The 18,442-nt window shown below is 41.9% G+C and overlaps 1 protein-coding gene across 2 annotated transcripts in view; it reads left to right on the top strand.

The window, feature by feature from the left end:
- The first annotated feature begins 614 nt into the window (after window positions 1-614).
- Window positions 615-18,442, top strand: part of LOC148040070 (uncharacterized) — a 40,093-nt gene continuing 22,265 nt past the window's right edge. The window contains exons 1-3 of one of the 2 annotated variants that reach the window (XM_087696571.1): window positions 615-818; window positions 963-1,377; window positions 1,622-1,820. In XM_087696571.1, coding sequence (XP_087552697.1) covers window positions 1,040-1,377; window positions 1,622-1,820 — 537 coding nt within the window. In that variant the 5' untranslated portion in view covers window positions 615-818; window positions 963-1,039. Of the gene's footprint in view, window positions 819-959; window positions 1,378-1,621; window positions 1,821-18,442 lie in introns of both variants that reach the window. The other variant, XM_087696570.1, reaches the window with a different exon arrangement.

The raw sequence follows: 18,442 nt of genomic DNA, 5'->3' as shown, positions 1-18,442 counted from the left end.
GATTAAGAAGCTTCCATAAGTTGGATAAGAGCCATAACACATGCATCTAAATTTTACCTACATGAGTCCATGTAGTCAAGTCTAAATACGCATGGACCGATGATTTCACCACCCCATCGAGTTGATGGAATACCTCCAAGTCTTGCCAATGCACACACAAGTTCGTTTACTTGTGTGTGGTGTGGCCCCTAATATAACTACCAATAGATCGATGATGTATACATATTTTACTCTTGCTAACCTGTTTTATTGCATTAAAAAAGTCATTGGTTAGTAATGATACTTTGCTCTCTTGGTGTCACTTGGCTTTTTGTTAATCTGCCTCGAGAAATGAGTCTAGTTTTAAAATAGAAAGGCGCTAGGAATTAATATGCCCTTTAAGATTGTGACAAACTTCAACCCTTAAAAAAATTGACAATATCTTTTAAGCCCTTCATAATTTGCAGCACACTTCAACCCTTTTTAGAAAAATATCATATTTTTCTAAGGTTCCAAGGCGAGTAAGGCCCTTAACTGAAGATTTGGGACCCCAAAAATAGGCATTTAACTCGCTCCTTCTCTCTCTCTCTCTCTCTCTCGGTGCGGGTCTCTCGTTTGCTTGTCATTGTCCGGGCGCGCTATTGGATGATTGGATCCGTCTCTCTCTCTCTCTCTCTCTCTCTCTCTATCTATTGTGCGCGTGCGCTTTTGGGTCTCACCTTTCGATCGATCTTCTCTCTGTGTAATTCCTTCTCAGAGTGGCACATCAGAAGGTTCATCACAGAGAGGCTCTCTAAAGAATCATCAGCCCCATTGTCTTCATCTTCCATGTCTCCTAGGTACGCCTTTTTCTTTTCGTCAGATCTCATCCTTTTGGTTTCACAATGCACGTGAAAATAAAAAGAAACATATCTGTCTGCTGTGAGAGAGAGAGAGAGAGAGAGAGGTGGTGTAATGATTAATCTATGGATGCTTAGCAGCAGGTGGACTTGGCGCAAGAAGCTGTCTTCTTAAGGGTGTCATTCCCTTTTAACACCTGCAGAAGGGCAAGGTCCTGGCCATGGAATTGGAGGGCACCAGACACTATCACAGTTCTTTCTCCGCAAAGTCATCCATCTTCGAGGCCTTGCTTGATTTCTCAGCATCGTTGGTGCCCTTGTGGGTGGCCGTGCTTGTGGGCCTATTGGTTGGATGGGCCTGGAAGCCCCGATGGGCGAGCTTGCTCTTCTTTGGGATCAGAAGCCGGCCACGATTGCTCTGGACCAGTCCACCAGGCTTCGGGGCCCGGCGAATTTGGTTCGCCATGACTGCATTTACAGCCTGTCAAATGCTGCAAGAATGTTGGCTTAAATTCAGAGCATGGAAGTGGCCCGAGACTCGGAAGCTGTCCAACGAAAGGTATTGTATCAGTCTTTGCTTTTGGGTCTTCAGCTATGGTTGTTTGATTTCTTATAACTTGGCCAAATTTTTCTGCTTTGTCCCCAATGGCAAGATCAAAGTAGACACTGGTGCCATGTTTGCTTAATGTTGCAGAAATGCGATATCTGTATCATGAATGCTTACAATAAATCTGTTTGAGCTTTCGTGATTTTAGCCTTGGCTTTCCTCTGGAGATATTGAACATGTTCCTTAAAATTGGCAGTAGCAAAGAGAGACCACAAGAACATTTGGCACAGCCGGCTTCAGATATTCCCAAGTTGGTTCAGTCTGTTGTGGGAGAGGATGACTTGAGAGAACTTCAGAGCAAGCTGTTGCTGAAGGATGGAGGCCTCCCTTGGGAGCTGATGATGGAACGGGAGGTTCCTGGCATGTTATATCAAGCTTGGCGCAGAGACCCTCAGGCATGCATTTCTTACTGCCATCTTGTGTATGTTACTTAAGCCTGCTTGTTTCTAATCTTGTAGAGATGAAGCAGCTGAATGTGATACAAGTTCATTTTGTCTCTTAGAGAGAAGTATAAAATGGCATCCGAACTCCAGAGATGCATTGGCTCATTTTTTGGTTGTTTTTAAGCTTTGTTTCCAAGCCTCTATTTTTCACTCTCACAAGGCTCAAAGAACGTGATACAAACAAGGCCAATGCGGACTGCACTTTTGTGCTGCTGTTTTGCCTATCTCCATTGACACTGTGTAAATGAGTCTTATCAATGTAGCAGGAGTTGTTTTGATGGTTGTGAAAACCACTCAAGTCGGATAATTTGGTGGATTAGAGGCAATACAAGATATTGGTAAGCGTAATGCATTTAGAAACCAGGATTTATGAAGGCTAAGTCTTCCTACTTTAGCAGTAGAGCTGAGAATGAAAAAGCCTTGGCTTTTGTTAGACAGTTTGAGTTTTTATTGAGTGAGGGCATCTGCACATGAAAGTTCATGAGTGGCGGTTGATATATTGCCAAGTTTCAAAGGTCTGCAAGAACACATTACTGATTCAATTTCAAAGCTTCCTAAAGGTTTGCTTCCACCAGTGGAGAATACAGCAATCCAAAAACCCAATTAAGAATGGTTGTCGTTATATCTAAGGAACCTTGAGGATGAGATCCATGACAAAAACTGTAAAAGAGGGCAGTTTGTATTGCTTCAAGGAGTTGGTTGAAGCACCATGATATACTTCCTAAATTTGGAAGTTTCATTTTGAGAACTAGAGTATTCTGTTGTTTTTATGTGGTTTTTATCATTCTTATTTGTAAGATGATGCAAAAGACTCAAGACTTTTGAAGTATCTTATGTGAGTGATCTAGCTCAAGTGTACCTAAGTTTGGGTACTCATTGAGTACATGACCTTAGGACTTGGGTGAGTTTTGGTCCAATATTATTGTTCTCACCGTCGGTTTCAATCTCACTTTTGGTCAATGTTCATATTCTTAGCTTGGGTTACAATTCAGATTGTATCAATCCAATATTAGTTTGTTATTACATTTGATCTATCCAAGGATTAGGATTCATGTTTGCAAAGTTTGATTCTTAACTACAACTTTTACACAATGGAGAGATAAACTAATGGAGACATTGTTAAAATTTGAAGCTACACAAGATATGTAACATGATTTCTTTCTTACTTACAATGATTTTGAGCGAAATCAAGCGTTCACAATATAATGAAGGGATTTTCTTAGAACTAAAGAGATATTTTAGTCTCGCCTAACCATTGTGCTTGACGTTCAGCACTCTGTAGACTTGACATCCACATTAAATTAGGGATCACTTATAAAGATATGTTAGGTTTGTTGAGAAACATTGAAAGTGTATGAACATGACTAATACTCAAACAAGAACTCAAAAGAAGAAGAAGAATGAATGAGTGATGAAAATAAGAGATACAAGAAGGATGAGTATAGGCTATTCAACAACCATTGTCTCTCATGCGAAGGGAGAGTGCCAGTGAGTATTCTCTTCCATGAATGGATCTTGAGTGTAGCAGACCACCAATATATCAGTGCGCTACGATATGGAAGCAAATGCACAAGCTAATAAGAAAATAGAACACACACACACACACACACACACACACACACACACACACACACACACACGCACGCACGCACAGAGTTTTTATGCAGGATGGCTCTAGGCCATCCTGCATCTTGTAATCATGTAATCTTGTACTTTTTTTGTAAATAATACAATTATCTATTTTGAGAGAGAGAGAGAGAGAGAGAGAGAGAGAGAGAGAGAGAGAGAGGGGGGGGGGTGAAATGATTTATTAATGTCTGTGAGAGGCCAAAATGACCTATGAGACCTTAAGGCACAACCGTTTATAGAATGATACAAGTACCTTGGGATAAAGAAAACAATAAAAGAAATCTAAATATATGCTGATAACAAAAGAAACTAGTTGATAGTACGAGAGTGCACATCATCTTAGAAAATCCCTTATTGGTTAATGGAGCATAGTCTCGATCTCCTTTGATGTAGAGAAGACCTTGGTGGTCTGGCTCTAGCTTGAGCAATGATTTGTTGTATCCTCCTATGCATATGTTGTTGCATATGTGTCGGGTTCTAGGATGTTCGGATTGGCCAAGTTGGATTGCATGATTCATCATTGTTGCTTGGATGGATGTAAGGTGAGGCAATGTAGGAGACTTCTCAATACTCCTCTCAAGTGTAGGTTGAGTTTCTACCTCTGACGATGGTCTTAGTCCTTGTATCTCCAAAAGATAAAGACTGAGGCAACTCTAGTTAGTGTAGTTCGTGAATCTCCACAATGGCCCAAATCCATCCTTGAACAAACAATGTGAGTGGCTTTGAATCTCATAGTACACCGAGTATCGGGAGATGTGGTGCTCCTTTGTCTCTGGCTCTCGTTGACAGCTCTGGTATATACGTTCCTTTGGGGGTATGGATGTATGTATATTTGCTAGTCTTAGCCTCTAGTTGGTGTGAGGAGGTGCCAATTTGGCCAATCCCTTGGGTATTGATGTTCAGCCAAAGCAATTGTTACAATGGATTTCTCACAACTTAAAGCCAAGTTTATTCAGTAAAAGTTGCAAGCTTGGCCTTTCCATGTGCACCTTAAAATGGCACAATCCATCATGCTAACCGTGCTTACTTATTTTTTACCGGTTCTACTTTGGATTGCCTTTGCCTTGAAGGATCTTACTAGATACATCATCTTTATGCTATTGAGAAAGGACTCTTTGCACATTGGTATCTCTTGGATCTCTTGGAGCCAAGTTTGCACTCCTAAAAGTATGGGTGATGGGGCTATTTTGAATGCGCAAACTCACATGGTTGCTCTTTGTTGGTCTCTCTTTCGTGCCATATGCATTGATCGGCACCCCGCGCCTTTGTTACTCTTTTCTTTCTAGAAGACTAGGGTGTGGTGCATGATAATACAAGCATTTGGGGCTCTTGGTGGCATACTCGTAATGTTGATGCACCTTTCTCATCATCTTCCTCTTGTTAGAAGTGGATGCAACAATGGAAGCATAAACAAGTGCTGAAATAGACTATTGAACACAATATAGAAGAGAAAGAAAGAAAGAGAGAACCTTGCAAATAAGAGAACTCAGAAGGATGCTCGGGAAATCGAATCCGTATACCAAACACGATACAATTGCGTACAAGGAGGAGCCCCAGAATAAATAGGCCCAAAATAGGCCATAACCAGCAGCTGATCGAATGGCATTAAATGCTGGCTGACTAGCATAAAATGCCAAAAACCACATGAAATGACCACAATAAAAATGCCTAAAATCCATACAAATGTGTCTAGTCCATTAGGCATGCAAAGACTCGTACATGAGCTGGCAATCTTGCTAATACCCTCATTGAGATCATGGGTGATTTGATACAATACAATGATACAATGATAAGGACTCATCATAGTCTATACAACATAGAACCACCAGGGTAGAACCATGGATACCCAAGCAGTGGGTGATCAAGCCACCACCAAGGTGCCTTGGAGACGACCTGAGGTCAATGTTGATCGTACCAGCCCCTAAAAATAGAGAAGAACCATAGGATGTCTCTATGTCATCAATATCTTGTAGTAGCACACAAGACCATCCTGTAAAAAATGCCTTAAAACATATCTAACCATGGATTTCCCATCTTTGGCTAGACCGCCAAAGTTCCCCTAAGGTGAGCTCAAGACTAGGAGCCAAGCTTGCTCTTTGTCAAATAACTAGCTCATCATGAACTTGGATGTCAATCCTAGCTCTAGGGTTGAACTTGCTAGCAGACTTAGGTCGATGTGTCAGGGATGTCCTTTTCTGGAACTTGTGCACTTGTATACCTGTATAGATAAGGTTCACCAATCCCATCTCACCACCCTCTCACACTCCCTCTTGGGTACTGGAGAGTTATGAGGGATGACCATATTACTTGGACTAGAAAGCAATAGAGGAAGGGGCCACCAAGCCCTTTCCTCAATTTGAAGAAGCAGATCATGTTCACGCCTTGGACTTTGCCTTGGCCGGAGGATTAGAGTTGGAGTTTGAGAAAGAGGATAACTTATCATATGAGTTTGCATCCCGCTTCTTCTTCTTCTTCTTTTGTGAGGCTGCTAACTCCTTGCAATCCTTTCGCAAGTGTCCCTTCTTGCCACAATGATAACACTAGGCCTTCGACTTTTTCTTCTTGTCACCCATCTCTGAAGTTGTAAAGGCCTCACTGGAATCTCCATAATGAGATGGAAGCCTCTGCTATAAATGCAAAGATGCATCATGCTCAAGCAACATCGAGGAGGTGTGAAGCTCACAAGTGCATATGATGTCTGCGTAAGCATTCGTCACTCCATCAAACTCTGGGGTGAGCTTGTAGAGGACTGTTCCCATGAGATGTGTCTCTAGAAGGGTAGACTGCATGTGTTGAAGCTGGTCCTATACTTGTGTAACATGGAGCAAAAATGATTGTATGGCGGCCTTAGAATCAAACTTTATTTGTTGAAGATGGCCATAAAGGGTCACTGCACGCATGGTGGAAGGTGCCTTGTATAACATCTGGAGCTTCGACCATATTTTAGGAGCTATCCTACAGGAGGTAACCATCGGTAAAACTTCTTTAGAAATACTCCAAAGCAATGTAGAATATGCATGTGCATCATTTGAATCCCATGTAAGGACAACTTCCTCATGGTTGACCTCATCAAAATCTTCAGGAGTAGGGATGGTACACCCAACACATCACAAAACAGTACAAGCTCACTCTACTACTCGAGAATGTGGATGATGAGGGAAAGGTGATAAAGTATCATGGAAAGAAGGATGGTGGTGTGATCTGCTAGTGGAAACAACTTAGGATTTGTCGAGTGGTACTTTGCACAATGGAATGCATAGTATGCTACATGCTGAAGAATGCTCATGCAGCAAGTGTCACTTGGACAGTGTCCCTAGCAGGGAAATTGTTCACTTGCCTAAGTACCCTAGTACAAGGATTATGAAATCATGCGATACATAGGGGAAGGTACAATAGGGAGGAAAGGTTGATACTAAAAACAAGTGTCAAAACTTGTAGAATACCAAGAAGAGTAGGAACTGTGAAGAAAATACCCTAATACAAAAACACAAGTAACCACAAATCGATAGAAGAACAGAGTTAGGGTTAGGGTAACTCAGAGACAATGAATATGGAGAATGAATGAAATGATATGACTATTGAATATATAATGCTCATGCAACAAATACACTATGCAATGAATGAATAATGTACCTCGAATTCTTGTATCTCAAGGATCAAGGCAGGGGTAATGAACTGGAGAGTGTGTTGTACTCCAAACGGATCCCCAATTGCAGCAAGGTAGTGTCCGGATGTCAAACACTAGCAAACACAGCCAAGGAAGGTTGGATCTGATGTAGATGACAGTGCAAGAGAGAGAAAGACTAAAAACGCAGGTGAGGAGAGAGAAAACAGTGAACGCAGGCTGCAGGAGAGAGAAAACAGCAATCACAGCGTGCAAGAGAAAGAAAACAGCAGCGACAGGTTGAGGAGATGATTGTGACAGCTGAAGGAGAGAAAATTTGTAGGGCGGCAGCTGGGGCTTGCAAACGCAATAGTATACTGATGTGGCAGGTTGTACGACAGCTCGATGACGGACAACAACAGTCGCTTGGTTGGAAACAACAATAAATTGATGAGAATGGAGGGCCGGAAACAGGTGCCAGATGAGTGGAGACTACAATTGACAGCTTGAATTGCGATGTCCTTTGCGAACGGGGTGTGGGCAGCAAGCTGAAAACACCTAAAACTTGCCAAAATGAGATTAGGGTTGAATAGAGGGCAACATACCTATTTATAGAAAGTTTGGACCCTCACAAATGGGTTTGTGGTTATGGAATACAGATACTCTCTAGGAACACATTTCTTTTTAAAGAAACAAGGTTTATTCCTTAATCAAGCATGTTTTGGGGTTGTTTAAGTGAAGCTAATGCATTACCTCAATAGGAACCTCTCAGGCCGAACAAGGGTGCCACGAGAAGTAGGCCAGGCAAGTCCCTTTTGGTTTTTTTAAAAATCTTTTATTCCAAGGTGTCCCACCCCAAAGCAACCAAAGCATTGGACAAAGGGTGTGCATCGACTAACCAATGGCCTACTAAGACTATAGAGGTGATGGTTATTTTACCAAGGAAGCAAAAGTGATCACCTCAGAGAGGCTAGGGCATCAGACAAAGAGTGCACGTTGATTGCTCAATGGCCTACTAAGTCTTGCAAAGGCGGATGGAATCAACTATGGACTTTTTTTTTTTTTTGGAGGGTTTTGTAGTTTTGATAGATTCAACATTGAGTGAGGGTTTTAAATCAAGGTTTGTTCTATTGAGTATCCGTGTCCCAAACGAGAGAGTGATAAGGGATGGTTAAGTCCAAGTTTCTTCATAAAACAAGCAAACTATCCCTACCATTATTGGGTGTCAGTGAAGAAGGAAAACGACTAAAGTGTGGGTGATACAAATATAGCAAATATGTGAAGCAAGCAAGACAAGCAAGCAAGCTAGAGGGAACCCCCTTGGAGATTGCCATGTGGAATGCTTCGAATATGGTGGATCTAGAGTTGACCATACCAAAATACCGAAAAGGGATAAATACGCACAGGTGCATGTTTACATGAACAGAATGCGAATGTAGGGGGTAATGCAAGATGTCATGCTCATGCAAAATGCAATGCAAAGGTGCCACTTGGACCGTGCCCCGCAGGGGAATTGTTCACTTACCGGAGTGCCCTTTTACAATCATGTCATCTTGATAGTGTGGATGAAGTTACAAATGTCCATAAGTACAAGACAAAAGATCAAATGAATGAATGGATATCTAAAATCTGTAAGCATAATCACTGTGACTATCAAGAGAAGTAGTTGCTCCCTCTCAAACTAGAAGGGAAAGCAAGAGGGAAGCACCCTCTCCCTGTCAATTTGAAGTAGGGAGGGTGTATCCAAGTTGATATTGGGTAGAAGGTATTGAAGAACCTGCCGGTTGACCGCTTTGAAGAATCTGCTTTTTGGAGAAGTGGAAGTGAACTCCCACATGCTGCATCCATTGTGTGATGATCGGATTGCCTACAAGGGCAATGGCACTTTGGTTGTCAGAGTAGACAATGGTGGGAGAGTCACAAGGGAAGGGAAGTGCCACTAGTAAGCTCCTTAGATAGACTGAACATATAAGTTCGGGTCATAAGGGATAGAATGGTATCCGTGAGTTTGTAAGAATTTGTCCATCCTATGGAACCAAGATCGCGATGCTTGTTTCAGCCCATAAACAACTTTCTGTAAGCGGAATTCTTTATCCCTCAGGTTCGCAAAGGAACTCCTAGCGGCTACTCCACATAGACTTCCTCCTCCAAATAACTATTCAGGAAGGCACTCTTGACATCTATCTAATGTATTGGCCAATCATGCTGAGTAGCTAGCGCAAGGAATAACCGAAAAGATATCAATCGTGCAGTAGGTATGAAGGTGTTTTCATAATCAATACCATGCTTTTGTTGAAATCCTTGCACGACAAGGTGAGCCTTGTACTTGTCTAAAGTCCTATTAGCCTTTAGTTTGGTTCTAAAAATCCACTTCGTCTCGATGACTTTTTTGTGGCTCGGACAATCCACCAATGTCCAAGTCTCATTTCGGTCAATACTATCTAGCTCCTTCTCCATGGCCTCTTGCCATTGAGGCTATTGAAGAGCCTCTTGCTATGTATTCGGCTCAGAATGCGCTGTGTAATTAGCTGTAAATAGCGACGCAAATGATGTTGAGGTGCAAGTTGGACATCAGAGTGAAGGACAAAGGCTCTTACAAATAGTAGGACAAGAAGAAAGAGAAAAGGGCAAACAGCTTTCTAAAAGAACCAAACCGTACATAATGAGCCCATACATACGCTCATTATTTTTAAGCTTTTGTTTAACTCACAAAAGAGGCCACAATTGCACCCATCTTTAGAAATACATATAAGCAAATTTCCTCAACTGTGGAGTGGAATTCAGTGGTAAGATCCTCGAATCTTGCATGGTTTGCTGGTATAAGCGAGTTAATGGGTCTCGTAGAGGAGGCCTGGGAGTTGAAGAATCTGCAGGTAGTCTAGGAGTGGGTAGTAGATCAGTCTCAGTAGGCACGATCTCCAATGATGTGGAAGGAGGGATTGGATCAGAATCTTGTGCTGAGGACTGCACGATACCCCCTATCGTCAAAGATGACGCCTCTCCTAATGATCACCTTGTTCTTTGAGGATCAAACAAACAATGGGCTTTGCTTTGGAGGAATATCTGACAAAGATAAGGAGATCAACTTGGGAAGTGAGCTTTCCTATTTTATAATTAGGCGTGTGTATGTATGCACGACACCTGAAGACTTCGAAGTGGGATATAACAGTCCGAGAGCCAAAGGATGCCTCGAATGTGAGAAGTGGTGTGGAAGTAGTATTTGAAGTCATTTGTCCTTCTGTTGTTGTTACTTCTTGCGTAGAGCTTTCAGATCAAGGCCTAGGTTTCTCTCAGAGAACTCAACTCTGATACCATGTGAAGAAAATGCCCTAACATAGAAACACAAATAATACCATACGACAAAACACACACTGGTAGAAGAATATAGCTAGGGTTAGGGTAACTCAGAGACAATGAATTGGGAGAATGAATGAAATGATATGACTATTGAATATACAATGCTCATGCAACAAACACACTATGTAGTGAATGAATATTGTACCTCAAATTCTTGTATCTCAAGGATCAGGGTAGGGGTAATGAGTTGGAGAGTGTGTCGTACTCCGAACGGATTCCAAATCGTAGCAAGGTAGTGTCCGGATGTTGAACACCACCAAGCGTAGCCAAGGAAGACTAGATTTGATATAGATGGTAGTTTAAGAGAGAGAAAGACTAAAAACGCAAGTGAGGAGAGAGAAAACAATGAACATAGGTTGCAAGAGAGAGAAAACAGCAAACATAGGCTGCAAGAGAGAGAAAACAACAGTGACAAGCTGACGAGATGATGGTGACAGTTGGAGGAGAGAGAATATGCAAGGCAGCTGTTGGGGCTTACAAATGTAGCAGTATGCTGATGTGGCAGGCTGTACGATAGTTGGATGACGGAAAACAGCAGTCGCATGGCTGGAAACGACAGCAAATTGATGGGAATGGAGGGTTGGAAACATGCGCCAAATGAGTGGAGACTTCAATGGACAGCTTAGACTTCGATGTCCTCCGCAAATAGGGTGTGGGCAGCAAGCTGAAAACACGTGAAACTTGCAAATACGAGATTAGGGGTGAATGGAGGGCAGCATACCTATTTATAGAAAGTTTGGACCCTCCCAAGTGGGTTTGTGCTTTGGGATATAGATGCTCTCTAGGAACGCATTTCTTTTTAAATAACAAGGTTTCTTCTTTAATTAAGCATGTTTTGGGGCTGTTTAAGTGAAGCTAATGCATTTTTAGCTCAACAGGAACCCCCTCTCAACTTGGATGTCAATGGCAAAGAAGGAAGAGGAGCTTGATAATGTCAGTTTTCGTGTGGTGCTGAGAACCATGTGGATAAAGATGATAAAGCATCTCTTCTGGAAGAGCAAGGATAGAAGTCATTGCCATGATAGCATCAAGAGAGATGAGGCACAATCCGCCTCAGGAGGGGAAGCTTGTATGCTGGTAGAAGAGCAAAACTCCAAGTAGATGGAACCATGAAAGAAACGGCATGCAACTCATGTCTCTAGCTCATGTTTGAATTTGCCGATTCTATGGGCAATGCCCAATGTAATTTGTGTGGTGTGGACACTTATTAAAGTGTCAATGTAAGGTGTGTACACCTAGTGTCTTAGAAACTTAAAGTAGTGACACTAGGCTCTAGAGTTAAATAAAACCTAACTCTAGTGAGTTGGTGGAAGGCTAGTTAGGTCAACCCTTGAGCTAAACATAAGTTGTACTTTCACTCTATCTTTCATTCTAGCAAGTATACTTCTTTCTTTTTGCTGAAGCTCACTCTCTTACTGTCATTGTCTCTCCTCTCTCTCTCCATAGCTAGCTGCCATTTTCCAACATATGGTATCTGAGCAGCTCGTACGCGTGGATTTTGTTCAGCCACTGTTAGCTAGTGCCATCCCTTCCAAGGTCGTACTGCTGCCAGCTTGGTTCTCAGCTTGAGGAAGAGTTTTCAGCTGCTGTGAGGTGCTGCTGAAGTGGAGGAGGAGCTGTAGCTGAGCCGTCTCTTGTTTACTCCAGATCTGTCCAGTTCAGCCATTAGCTCCAAATCTGTCCATTTGCTCTAGATCTGTCTAGCTTGCGCGCAGCTCAGCTCATGCTGCCCAAATTTTTTTTGGAGCTTTTGCTCGATTGAAGGCCCTTTGCGCAAATTGTTACCAAACTCATAGACATTGCGCAATCTCTTTCACATTGGCTTAAGAAAATTTGGGGCTTTCCAGTTTTTTGGATTTGGCACGTATCAGGAAGCAGATTTCAGTTGCTGTTCATTGCTGAGATGTATCCCGAGGCGACATTTGTGCAGAAATTCCAGCTATAAGGTACAAATTTCTTCGATTTCTTTAAAATTTTAGAAAGGAATTTGGGGCTTTTGCTCGACACGCACTCCAAGGCAAGCAACAAGCAATAGAACAGTGTTTAATTGCTGTTACAATTAGATTGGACAGAGAATTTTGGAAAAATTTAGTAAATTTTGGTAAGAATCAGCATTAAGTTGTTGTATTTTGTATTTTTGTGCGTACACATTTCAAGGTGGGTATGGTACAACAGTATAGTGTTGTAATTTATTGGCTGAGTGTTGATTTGGGTGGCATTGTGCACATTTTGGCATTTGAGTGACAGTTTGGTACTTGTTTCTTAATCTCGTGGGGGATTTTGGTACTTTGAGGAGTATACTCTATACTTTAGTATTGAAGTATTTGGCTGTAGATTTTTGTCTATCATTGATAGGATGGCACATTAGGGGAATAACGATCACAGTAACATCCTTGGTATCCTCACTCAGGAGGATAAACTTGATGGCTCAAACTACCCACTGTGGAGTTTTATGGTCCGTAATCTTCTTGTGGCGAAGGACTTGTGGGACTATGTTACAGGTGATTTGCAGCGACCAGGAGGTTTTGCACCTCAGACACCTCAGCGTAACGCTCGAGGACAGGTTGCTAGTGGTGGTATTAGTGCTGCTATTGTTGCTGCCCCTCCTCTCCCTCCTACCAAGGATCAGAAGAAATGGGACTTAAAAGATGCACAAACACTTTCTTTGATTGCCTTGTCAGTGAAAAGAGCAATTATTCCGCACATTTGGTCTTGTAAGACCTCAAAATCAGCATGCGATGTACTTGAGCACATGTTTGCAACATGCAATGAGGCCAGGATATCCTATCTCTGCTGAGAGTTGGCCAATGTGACCATGGATGAAGGTGGTAGCATGATAGAGCACCTTACTCATACAGGATTTGCGTGAGCAACTACTCAATGTTGATGAGGTCATTCAGGATGTTGAATTGGTAAACATCACACTGAACTCTCTTCCAAAGTCATATCATGGTTTTTACACCTCTTTGATGTTGTCTTTGAGAGGAAGGCCTCTTGCTGCAAGAGGAACAGACTCGGAAGAATGTGGCATTGCGTTTAGGTGATGTGGCTATGCTTCTCAAGTTCAAAGGCAAAGGAAAAGTCAGGCAAAATATTAAAAATTAGCAAAATGGTGATGCTGGACAGCCATAAAATAAGGTTGTCCAAGACATAGAAAATACTAAAAAGAAGGGGAAATGCCATTATTGCAAGAAGCCCGGTCACTATATTGATGAATGCAGAAAGAGATTGGCTAAAGAGAAGAAAAAGAACTCCAGTTTGGCTGTCCAAGAAACATCAGCAAGCAAATCTATTGATGATGGTACTTCAGCCAACTTTGTAGAGGAGGACTATGCATTTCTCACATGAAGTTATGATTCTTCAATGGTTGATTCAGCATTTAATGCTATTGAAACACAACAAACATGGTATTTTGACAGTGGGGCGTCAAAGCACATTACTTCCAGGAAGTGTTTGTTTACCTCTTTGCATTCAACCCCTGTTGGGAAGCGTGTTACATGTGCGAACAGCAACAATTATGATGTATGTGGCATTGGGACAGCCACTATTACTATTGTGGATGGTTGTGATTTCATGCTTCTAGATGTCTTGTTTGTACCTGGCATTACAAAGAACTTGTTGTCTATCTCTGCTTTTAATAAGCACGGCTTTCATGTCATCTTTGAGGATGACAAATGCATTGTTAGAGACAGAGAGATGGATTATGCACTTAGGCTGTTCGGCACCCTGCATAAGGGTCTATTTTTGTTGGATACATATGACAGACAATCTCATGATGCTTTAGCAGTCTCTACTCTTTTGCCCGCTATGCAAAATGCGGAGCTATGGCATGCCGGCTATGGACACATGAGCTTTGGGAGTTTGATGACCCTTCAGAGGTGTCATATGGTAGATGCGTTGCCTCTAGTGGAGACTCCACCTCCTCATGCATGTGAGGGATGTAGTTTGGGCAAGATGCATAGGTTTGCCTTCAAAAAGGATGGTGTAGTGCATGCTGTCCAAAAAATGCAGCTTATTCACTCTGATGTTTGTGGTCCCACGAGGACATGCGAACTTGGAGGTCATAAGTACTTTGTTACATTTATTGATGACCACTCTCGATACACATGGGTGTATGGGTTGAAGGCAAAATCCGATGTGTTCATGCATTTCAAACATCTTGTTGCAAAGCTTGAAGTTGAAACTGACTTAAAAGTGCAGACACTTTGCACAGATAGAGGGGGAGAGTACACGTCTCTTGCTTTTGAGACATATGTGCTTGATCATGGCATTATGCATCAAGCCACTGTTAGAATGACTCCTTAGCAAAATGGTGTTGCTGAAAGGAAGAATCGGACTCTTATGGAGATGACTCGTTGTATACTAAAAAGAAAGGGGCTACCTCATAAATTTTGGCTAGAAGGGCTTTAGTGTGCAAATCATGTGTTGAATTGCGCACCCACTAAGGCATTGAAGACGATCACATTGTTCGAAGCTTGGCATGGCAAGAAACCCAAAGTAAACTACTTTCGGGTGTTTGGTTGCATAGCCTATGCACATGTTCCAAAAGAGCTTTGTGGGAATCTTGATGACAAGGCTGTAAAATGCATATTTATTGGCTATAGTTCAGAGAGCTAGGGCTATCGCTTGTATGACCCACGCACAAAGAAATCTTTGTCAGTAGGGATGTCCTATTTGCTGAAAATGCTGCATTTTCACATGATTTGTTTCAAATGCCAGCCACCCATGACATTGGTGATGTCTTTGAGGGTCTTTTGCCACTTTGGAGTCTATGCCTGTTGTAAATGGCAGGACAGACTTAATACAGCAAGCTGCTGTTGCACTATATGCTCCCGAACAGCAGGGTATCAATGATGGTTTGCCACATGCAATGGAAGAAGCAATACAACATAAAAGGGCTGCTGTAAATGTAGCCAAAACAGTCCCAAGATGGCTGTTACAGACTCTCCAGGAGAGTAAAATGGATGCTCCTATACCTCAACGCATTAGAAAGGCTGCTAAAAATGCAGCAAATGATGCGGGGGGTCACATTTTATTGATTTTAAGGAAGTAGATGATTGTGATGGCATGTGTTTATGAGCTCACTATTGGATGATGATGAGCCCACTTCCTTGACTGAAGCTCAACAAGATGTACATTGGATGTAGGTCATGCAAGATGAGCTAGACTCTATTGCCACTAACTCTACATAGGATCTTGTGGATTTACCACCTGGCAAGAAGGCCATTGGCACAAAATGGGTTTTTAAACTCAAACGCAAGGCTGATGGTACAATTGATAGGTACAAAACATGGTTGGTAGCAAAAGGATATGCACAGAAGAAGGGCAAAGATTATGAAGAAACTTTTGCTCCTGCATCCCGTATGAGTACGGTGAGATGTGTGATTGCTATGGCTACAAATTATGGCTGGAAAGTACATTAGTTGGACATTAAGTCAGTATTCTTGAATGGGGATTTGCATGAGGATGTTTATGTGTCATAACCTCCAGGGTTTATGGTTAAAGGGAAAGAGCACATGGTATGCAAGCTGCATAAAGCTCTTTATGGTCTTAAACAGGCTTCTCGTACATGGTATTCCAAAATTGATGCTTATTTGGCTAGCAAAGGGTTCAATATAGTCCAATTGCTCCCACTCTATGCATTAAGAATGGGGGGGGGGGGGACTTACTGATTATCATTCTTTATGTAGATGACATGCTGTTCACTGGACCTACAGTAGAAAAAATTGCAAATTTTAAGGCTGAATTAAAACATGCATTTGCTGTGTTAGATATGGGCTTCCTACACTATTATTTGGAGATTCAATTCACCCAAAATCATCATGGTATCATCATGTCACAGTCACAATATGTGGATAAGTTGTTACATAGGTTTAGTATGCAAGATTGCAAACCTATGTGCACTCCTATGGAGCTAGGCTTAAAGTTGTCTATGCATGATGGTGAAGAGATGTCTGATGCTGCAATTTACAGCTAGACTGTTGGCTGTCTTATTTATCTTTGCAACACACGCTCTGACATTTAGTATGCAGTATCTTAAGTGTACAGGTATATGCATAGCCCACGGACCATACATTGGCAAGCTGTTAAGTGGATCTTCAGATATTTGCAAGGTACTTAGTCACATGCATTATTATTTCCTAGGGGGGAAGACTTGCACTTATAGGCTTATAGTGATTCAGATTGGGCTGGTGATGCAGACACTAGGCAGTCTACTAGTGGACACTGTTTCTTTCTAGGCCGTTCATGCTTTTCATGGCTAAGCAAGAAACAGCCTACAGTGGCTACCTCGTCTTGTGAGGCTGAGTACAAGGCAGCCTTTACGGCAACAGTGGAATGTATATGGTTGCGCAGATTGTTGGCTGATCTACATTTACCCATTTTAGGGTCCTACACCCATTCTTTCTGATAGTCAGAGTGCTATTGCAGTAGCACGAAATTCTATGTTTCATGCTCACACGAAACACATAGAGGTGCATTGCCATTATGTCAATGAGAGATGCTATGCAGGAGAGATCAACTTGATGTATGTACCCACATAGGAAAATGTTGCAAACATTTTCACCAATGCACTACCATGTGAGAAGTTTGAGGCTTTTCGAAAGTCCTTAAAGTTGTTACTCTTTGGTGATTAATCATCTTTGTACTTCATCACATTGGCACTGCAGGGGGGTGTTAGAATTTGCCGATTCTATGGGTAGTGTCCAATGCAATTTGTGTGGTGTGGACACTTATTAAAGTATCAATGTAAGGTGTGTACACCTAGTGTCTTAGAAACTTAAAGTAGTGACACTAGGCTCTAGAGTAAAATAAATCTAACTTTGGTTAGTTGGTGGAAGGGTGTTTAGGTCAACCCTTGACCTAAACATAAGTTATACTTTCACTCTATCTTTCATTCCAACAAATACACTCTTTTCTTTTTGCTTTAGCGCACTCTCTTGCTGTCATTGTCTCTCCTCTCTCTCTCCATAGTTGGCTGCCATTTTCCAACAACTCAAGAAGGACCAGTGCAAAGGTGCATGTTATCCCTACACTGAATACGTAACCCTGCAAAAGAGATTAAAATTTGTAAGCATAAAGATGAGTACTGAGATGTTCCAAAAACCAAAACTGAAAATAAAATAAAGCAAAGCTAAGTGAAAGTGCAGGGCAATGAGAATGTGCATATGTAGTGGAAGTTGAAAAGAGAAAGGCTAAGTGTGTGGCCACCATCGCGTATGGCGAGGGGCGGAAGCGGTCCTAGAAGGTGCAGTGGATGTCCTAGGAATGGATGGGTAAAGTGCATACATGAGTCACTAGTACACCAATTAGGTAATCCGTTAGGAGTAGTGAAGGATATAGGTTGTTGAGGCTGTTTGCGTGCCACATTTTTAGTAGCTGCTAGGGTAGATGGAGTAGATGGGACGACAGTGGAAGACATAGCCCCATTGGATTGGCCAACTGGAATGGAGAAAATTGTAGATGTCTGTTGTGGTTTTCTAGGAGGAAGACCTTGGGCCTTAGTATGACATTCATTGTCCAAATGGCTCGACCTTTAGCAGTGTTTGCAAAACCTATTTTTCTTAGGATTTTGCTACCAAAGGGGTCGTGTTTCTTTGATTCTGTCGTAGAAAGTGGTGTTAGACTTGTTTTGGTTGGCCTACACATCTTGCGAGTTCTTACCATTGTTGTTTTTCCCTCCCAAAGAAAAAGCAACCAACCCTCTCCCCTTTGAATGGATGGGTGTGGACTTAATTGTGTAGCCTTATGTAATGCAGAATTGGCATCAAAACTTGTAGAAGGTTGGCAATCTAGGTAGTGAGATAATGTGTTGGATAAAATGGACACATTTCTTGGGCAACTTGTTCAAGAAAGATGTGATCTCATTGTTGTCTGACTTCAAGGAGCTAGTAGGGGTCGATTTTCAGCCCCCAACTCGACTTTCAAATCATCCCCTTCCTTAATGGAAAATTTCTAAAGTTAAAATGGAGATTGATATGTTGAG

This window comes from Lygodium microphyllum, chromosome 2 (genome assembly GCF_053477565.2).
Source record: "Lygodium microphyllum isolate KBCC chromosome 2, Lygodium_microphyllum_v1.1.10, whole genome shotgun sequence".
Taxonomy (NCBI): Eukaryota; Viridiplantae; Streptophyta; class Polypodiopsida; order Schizaeales; family Lygodiaceae; genus Lygodium; species Lygodium microphyllum.
This window is presented reverse-complemented; position numbering and strand designations above follow the sequence as displayed.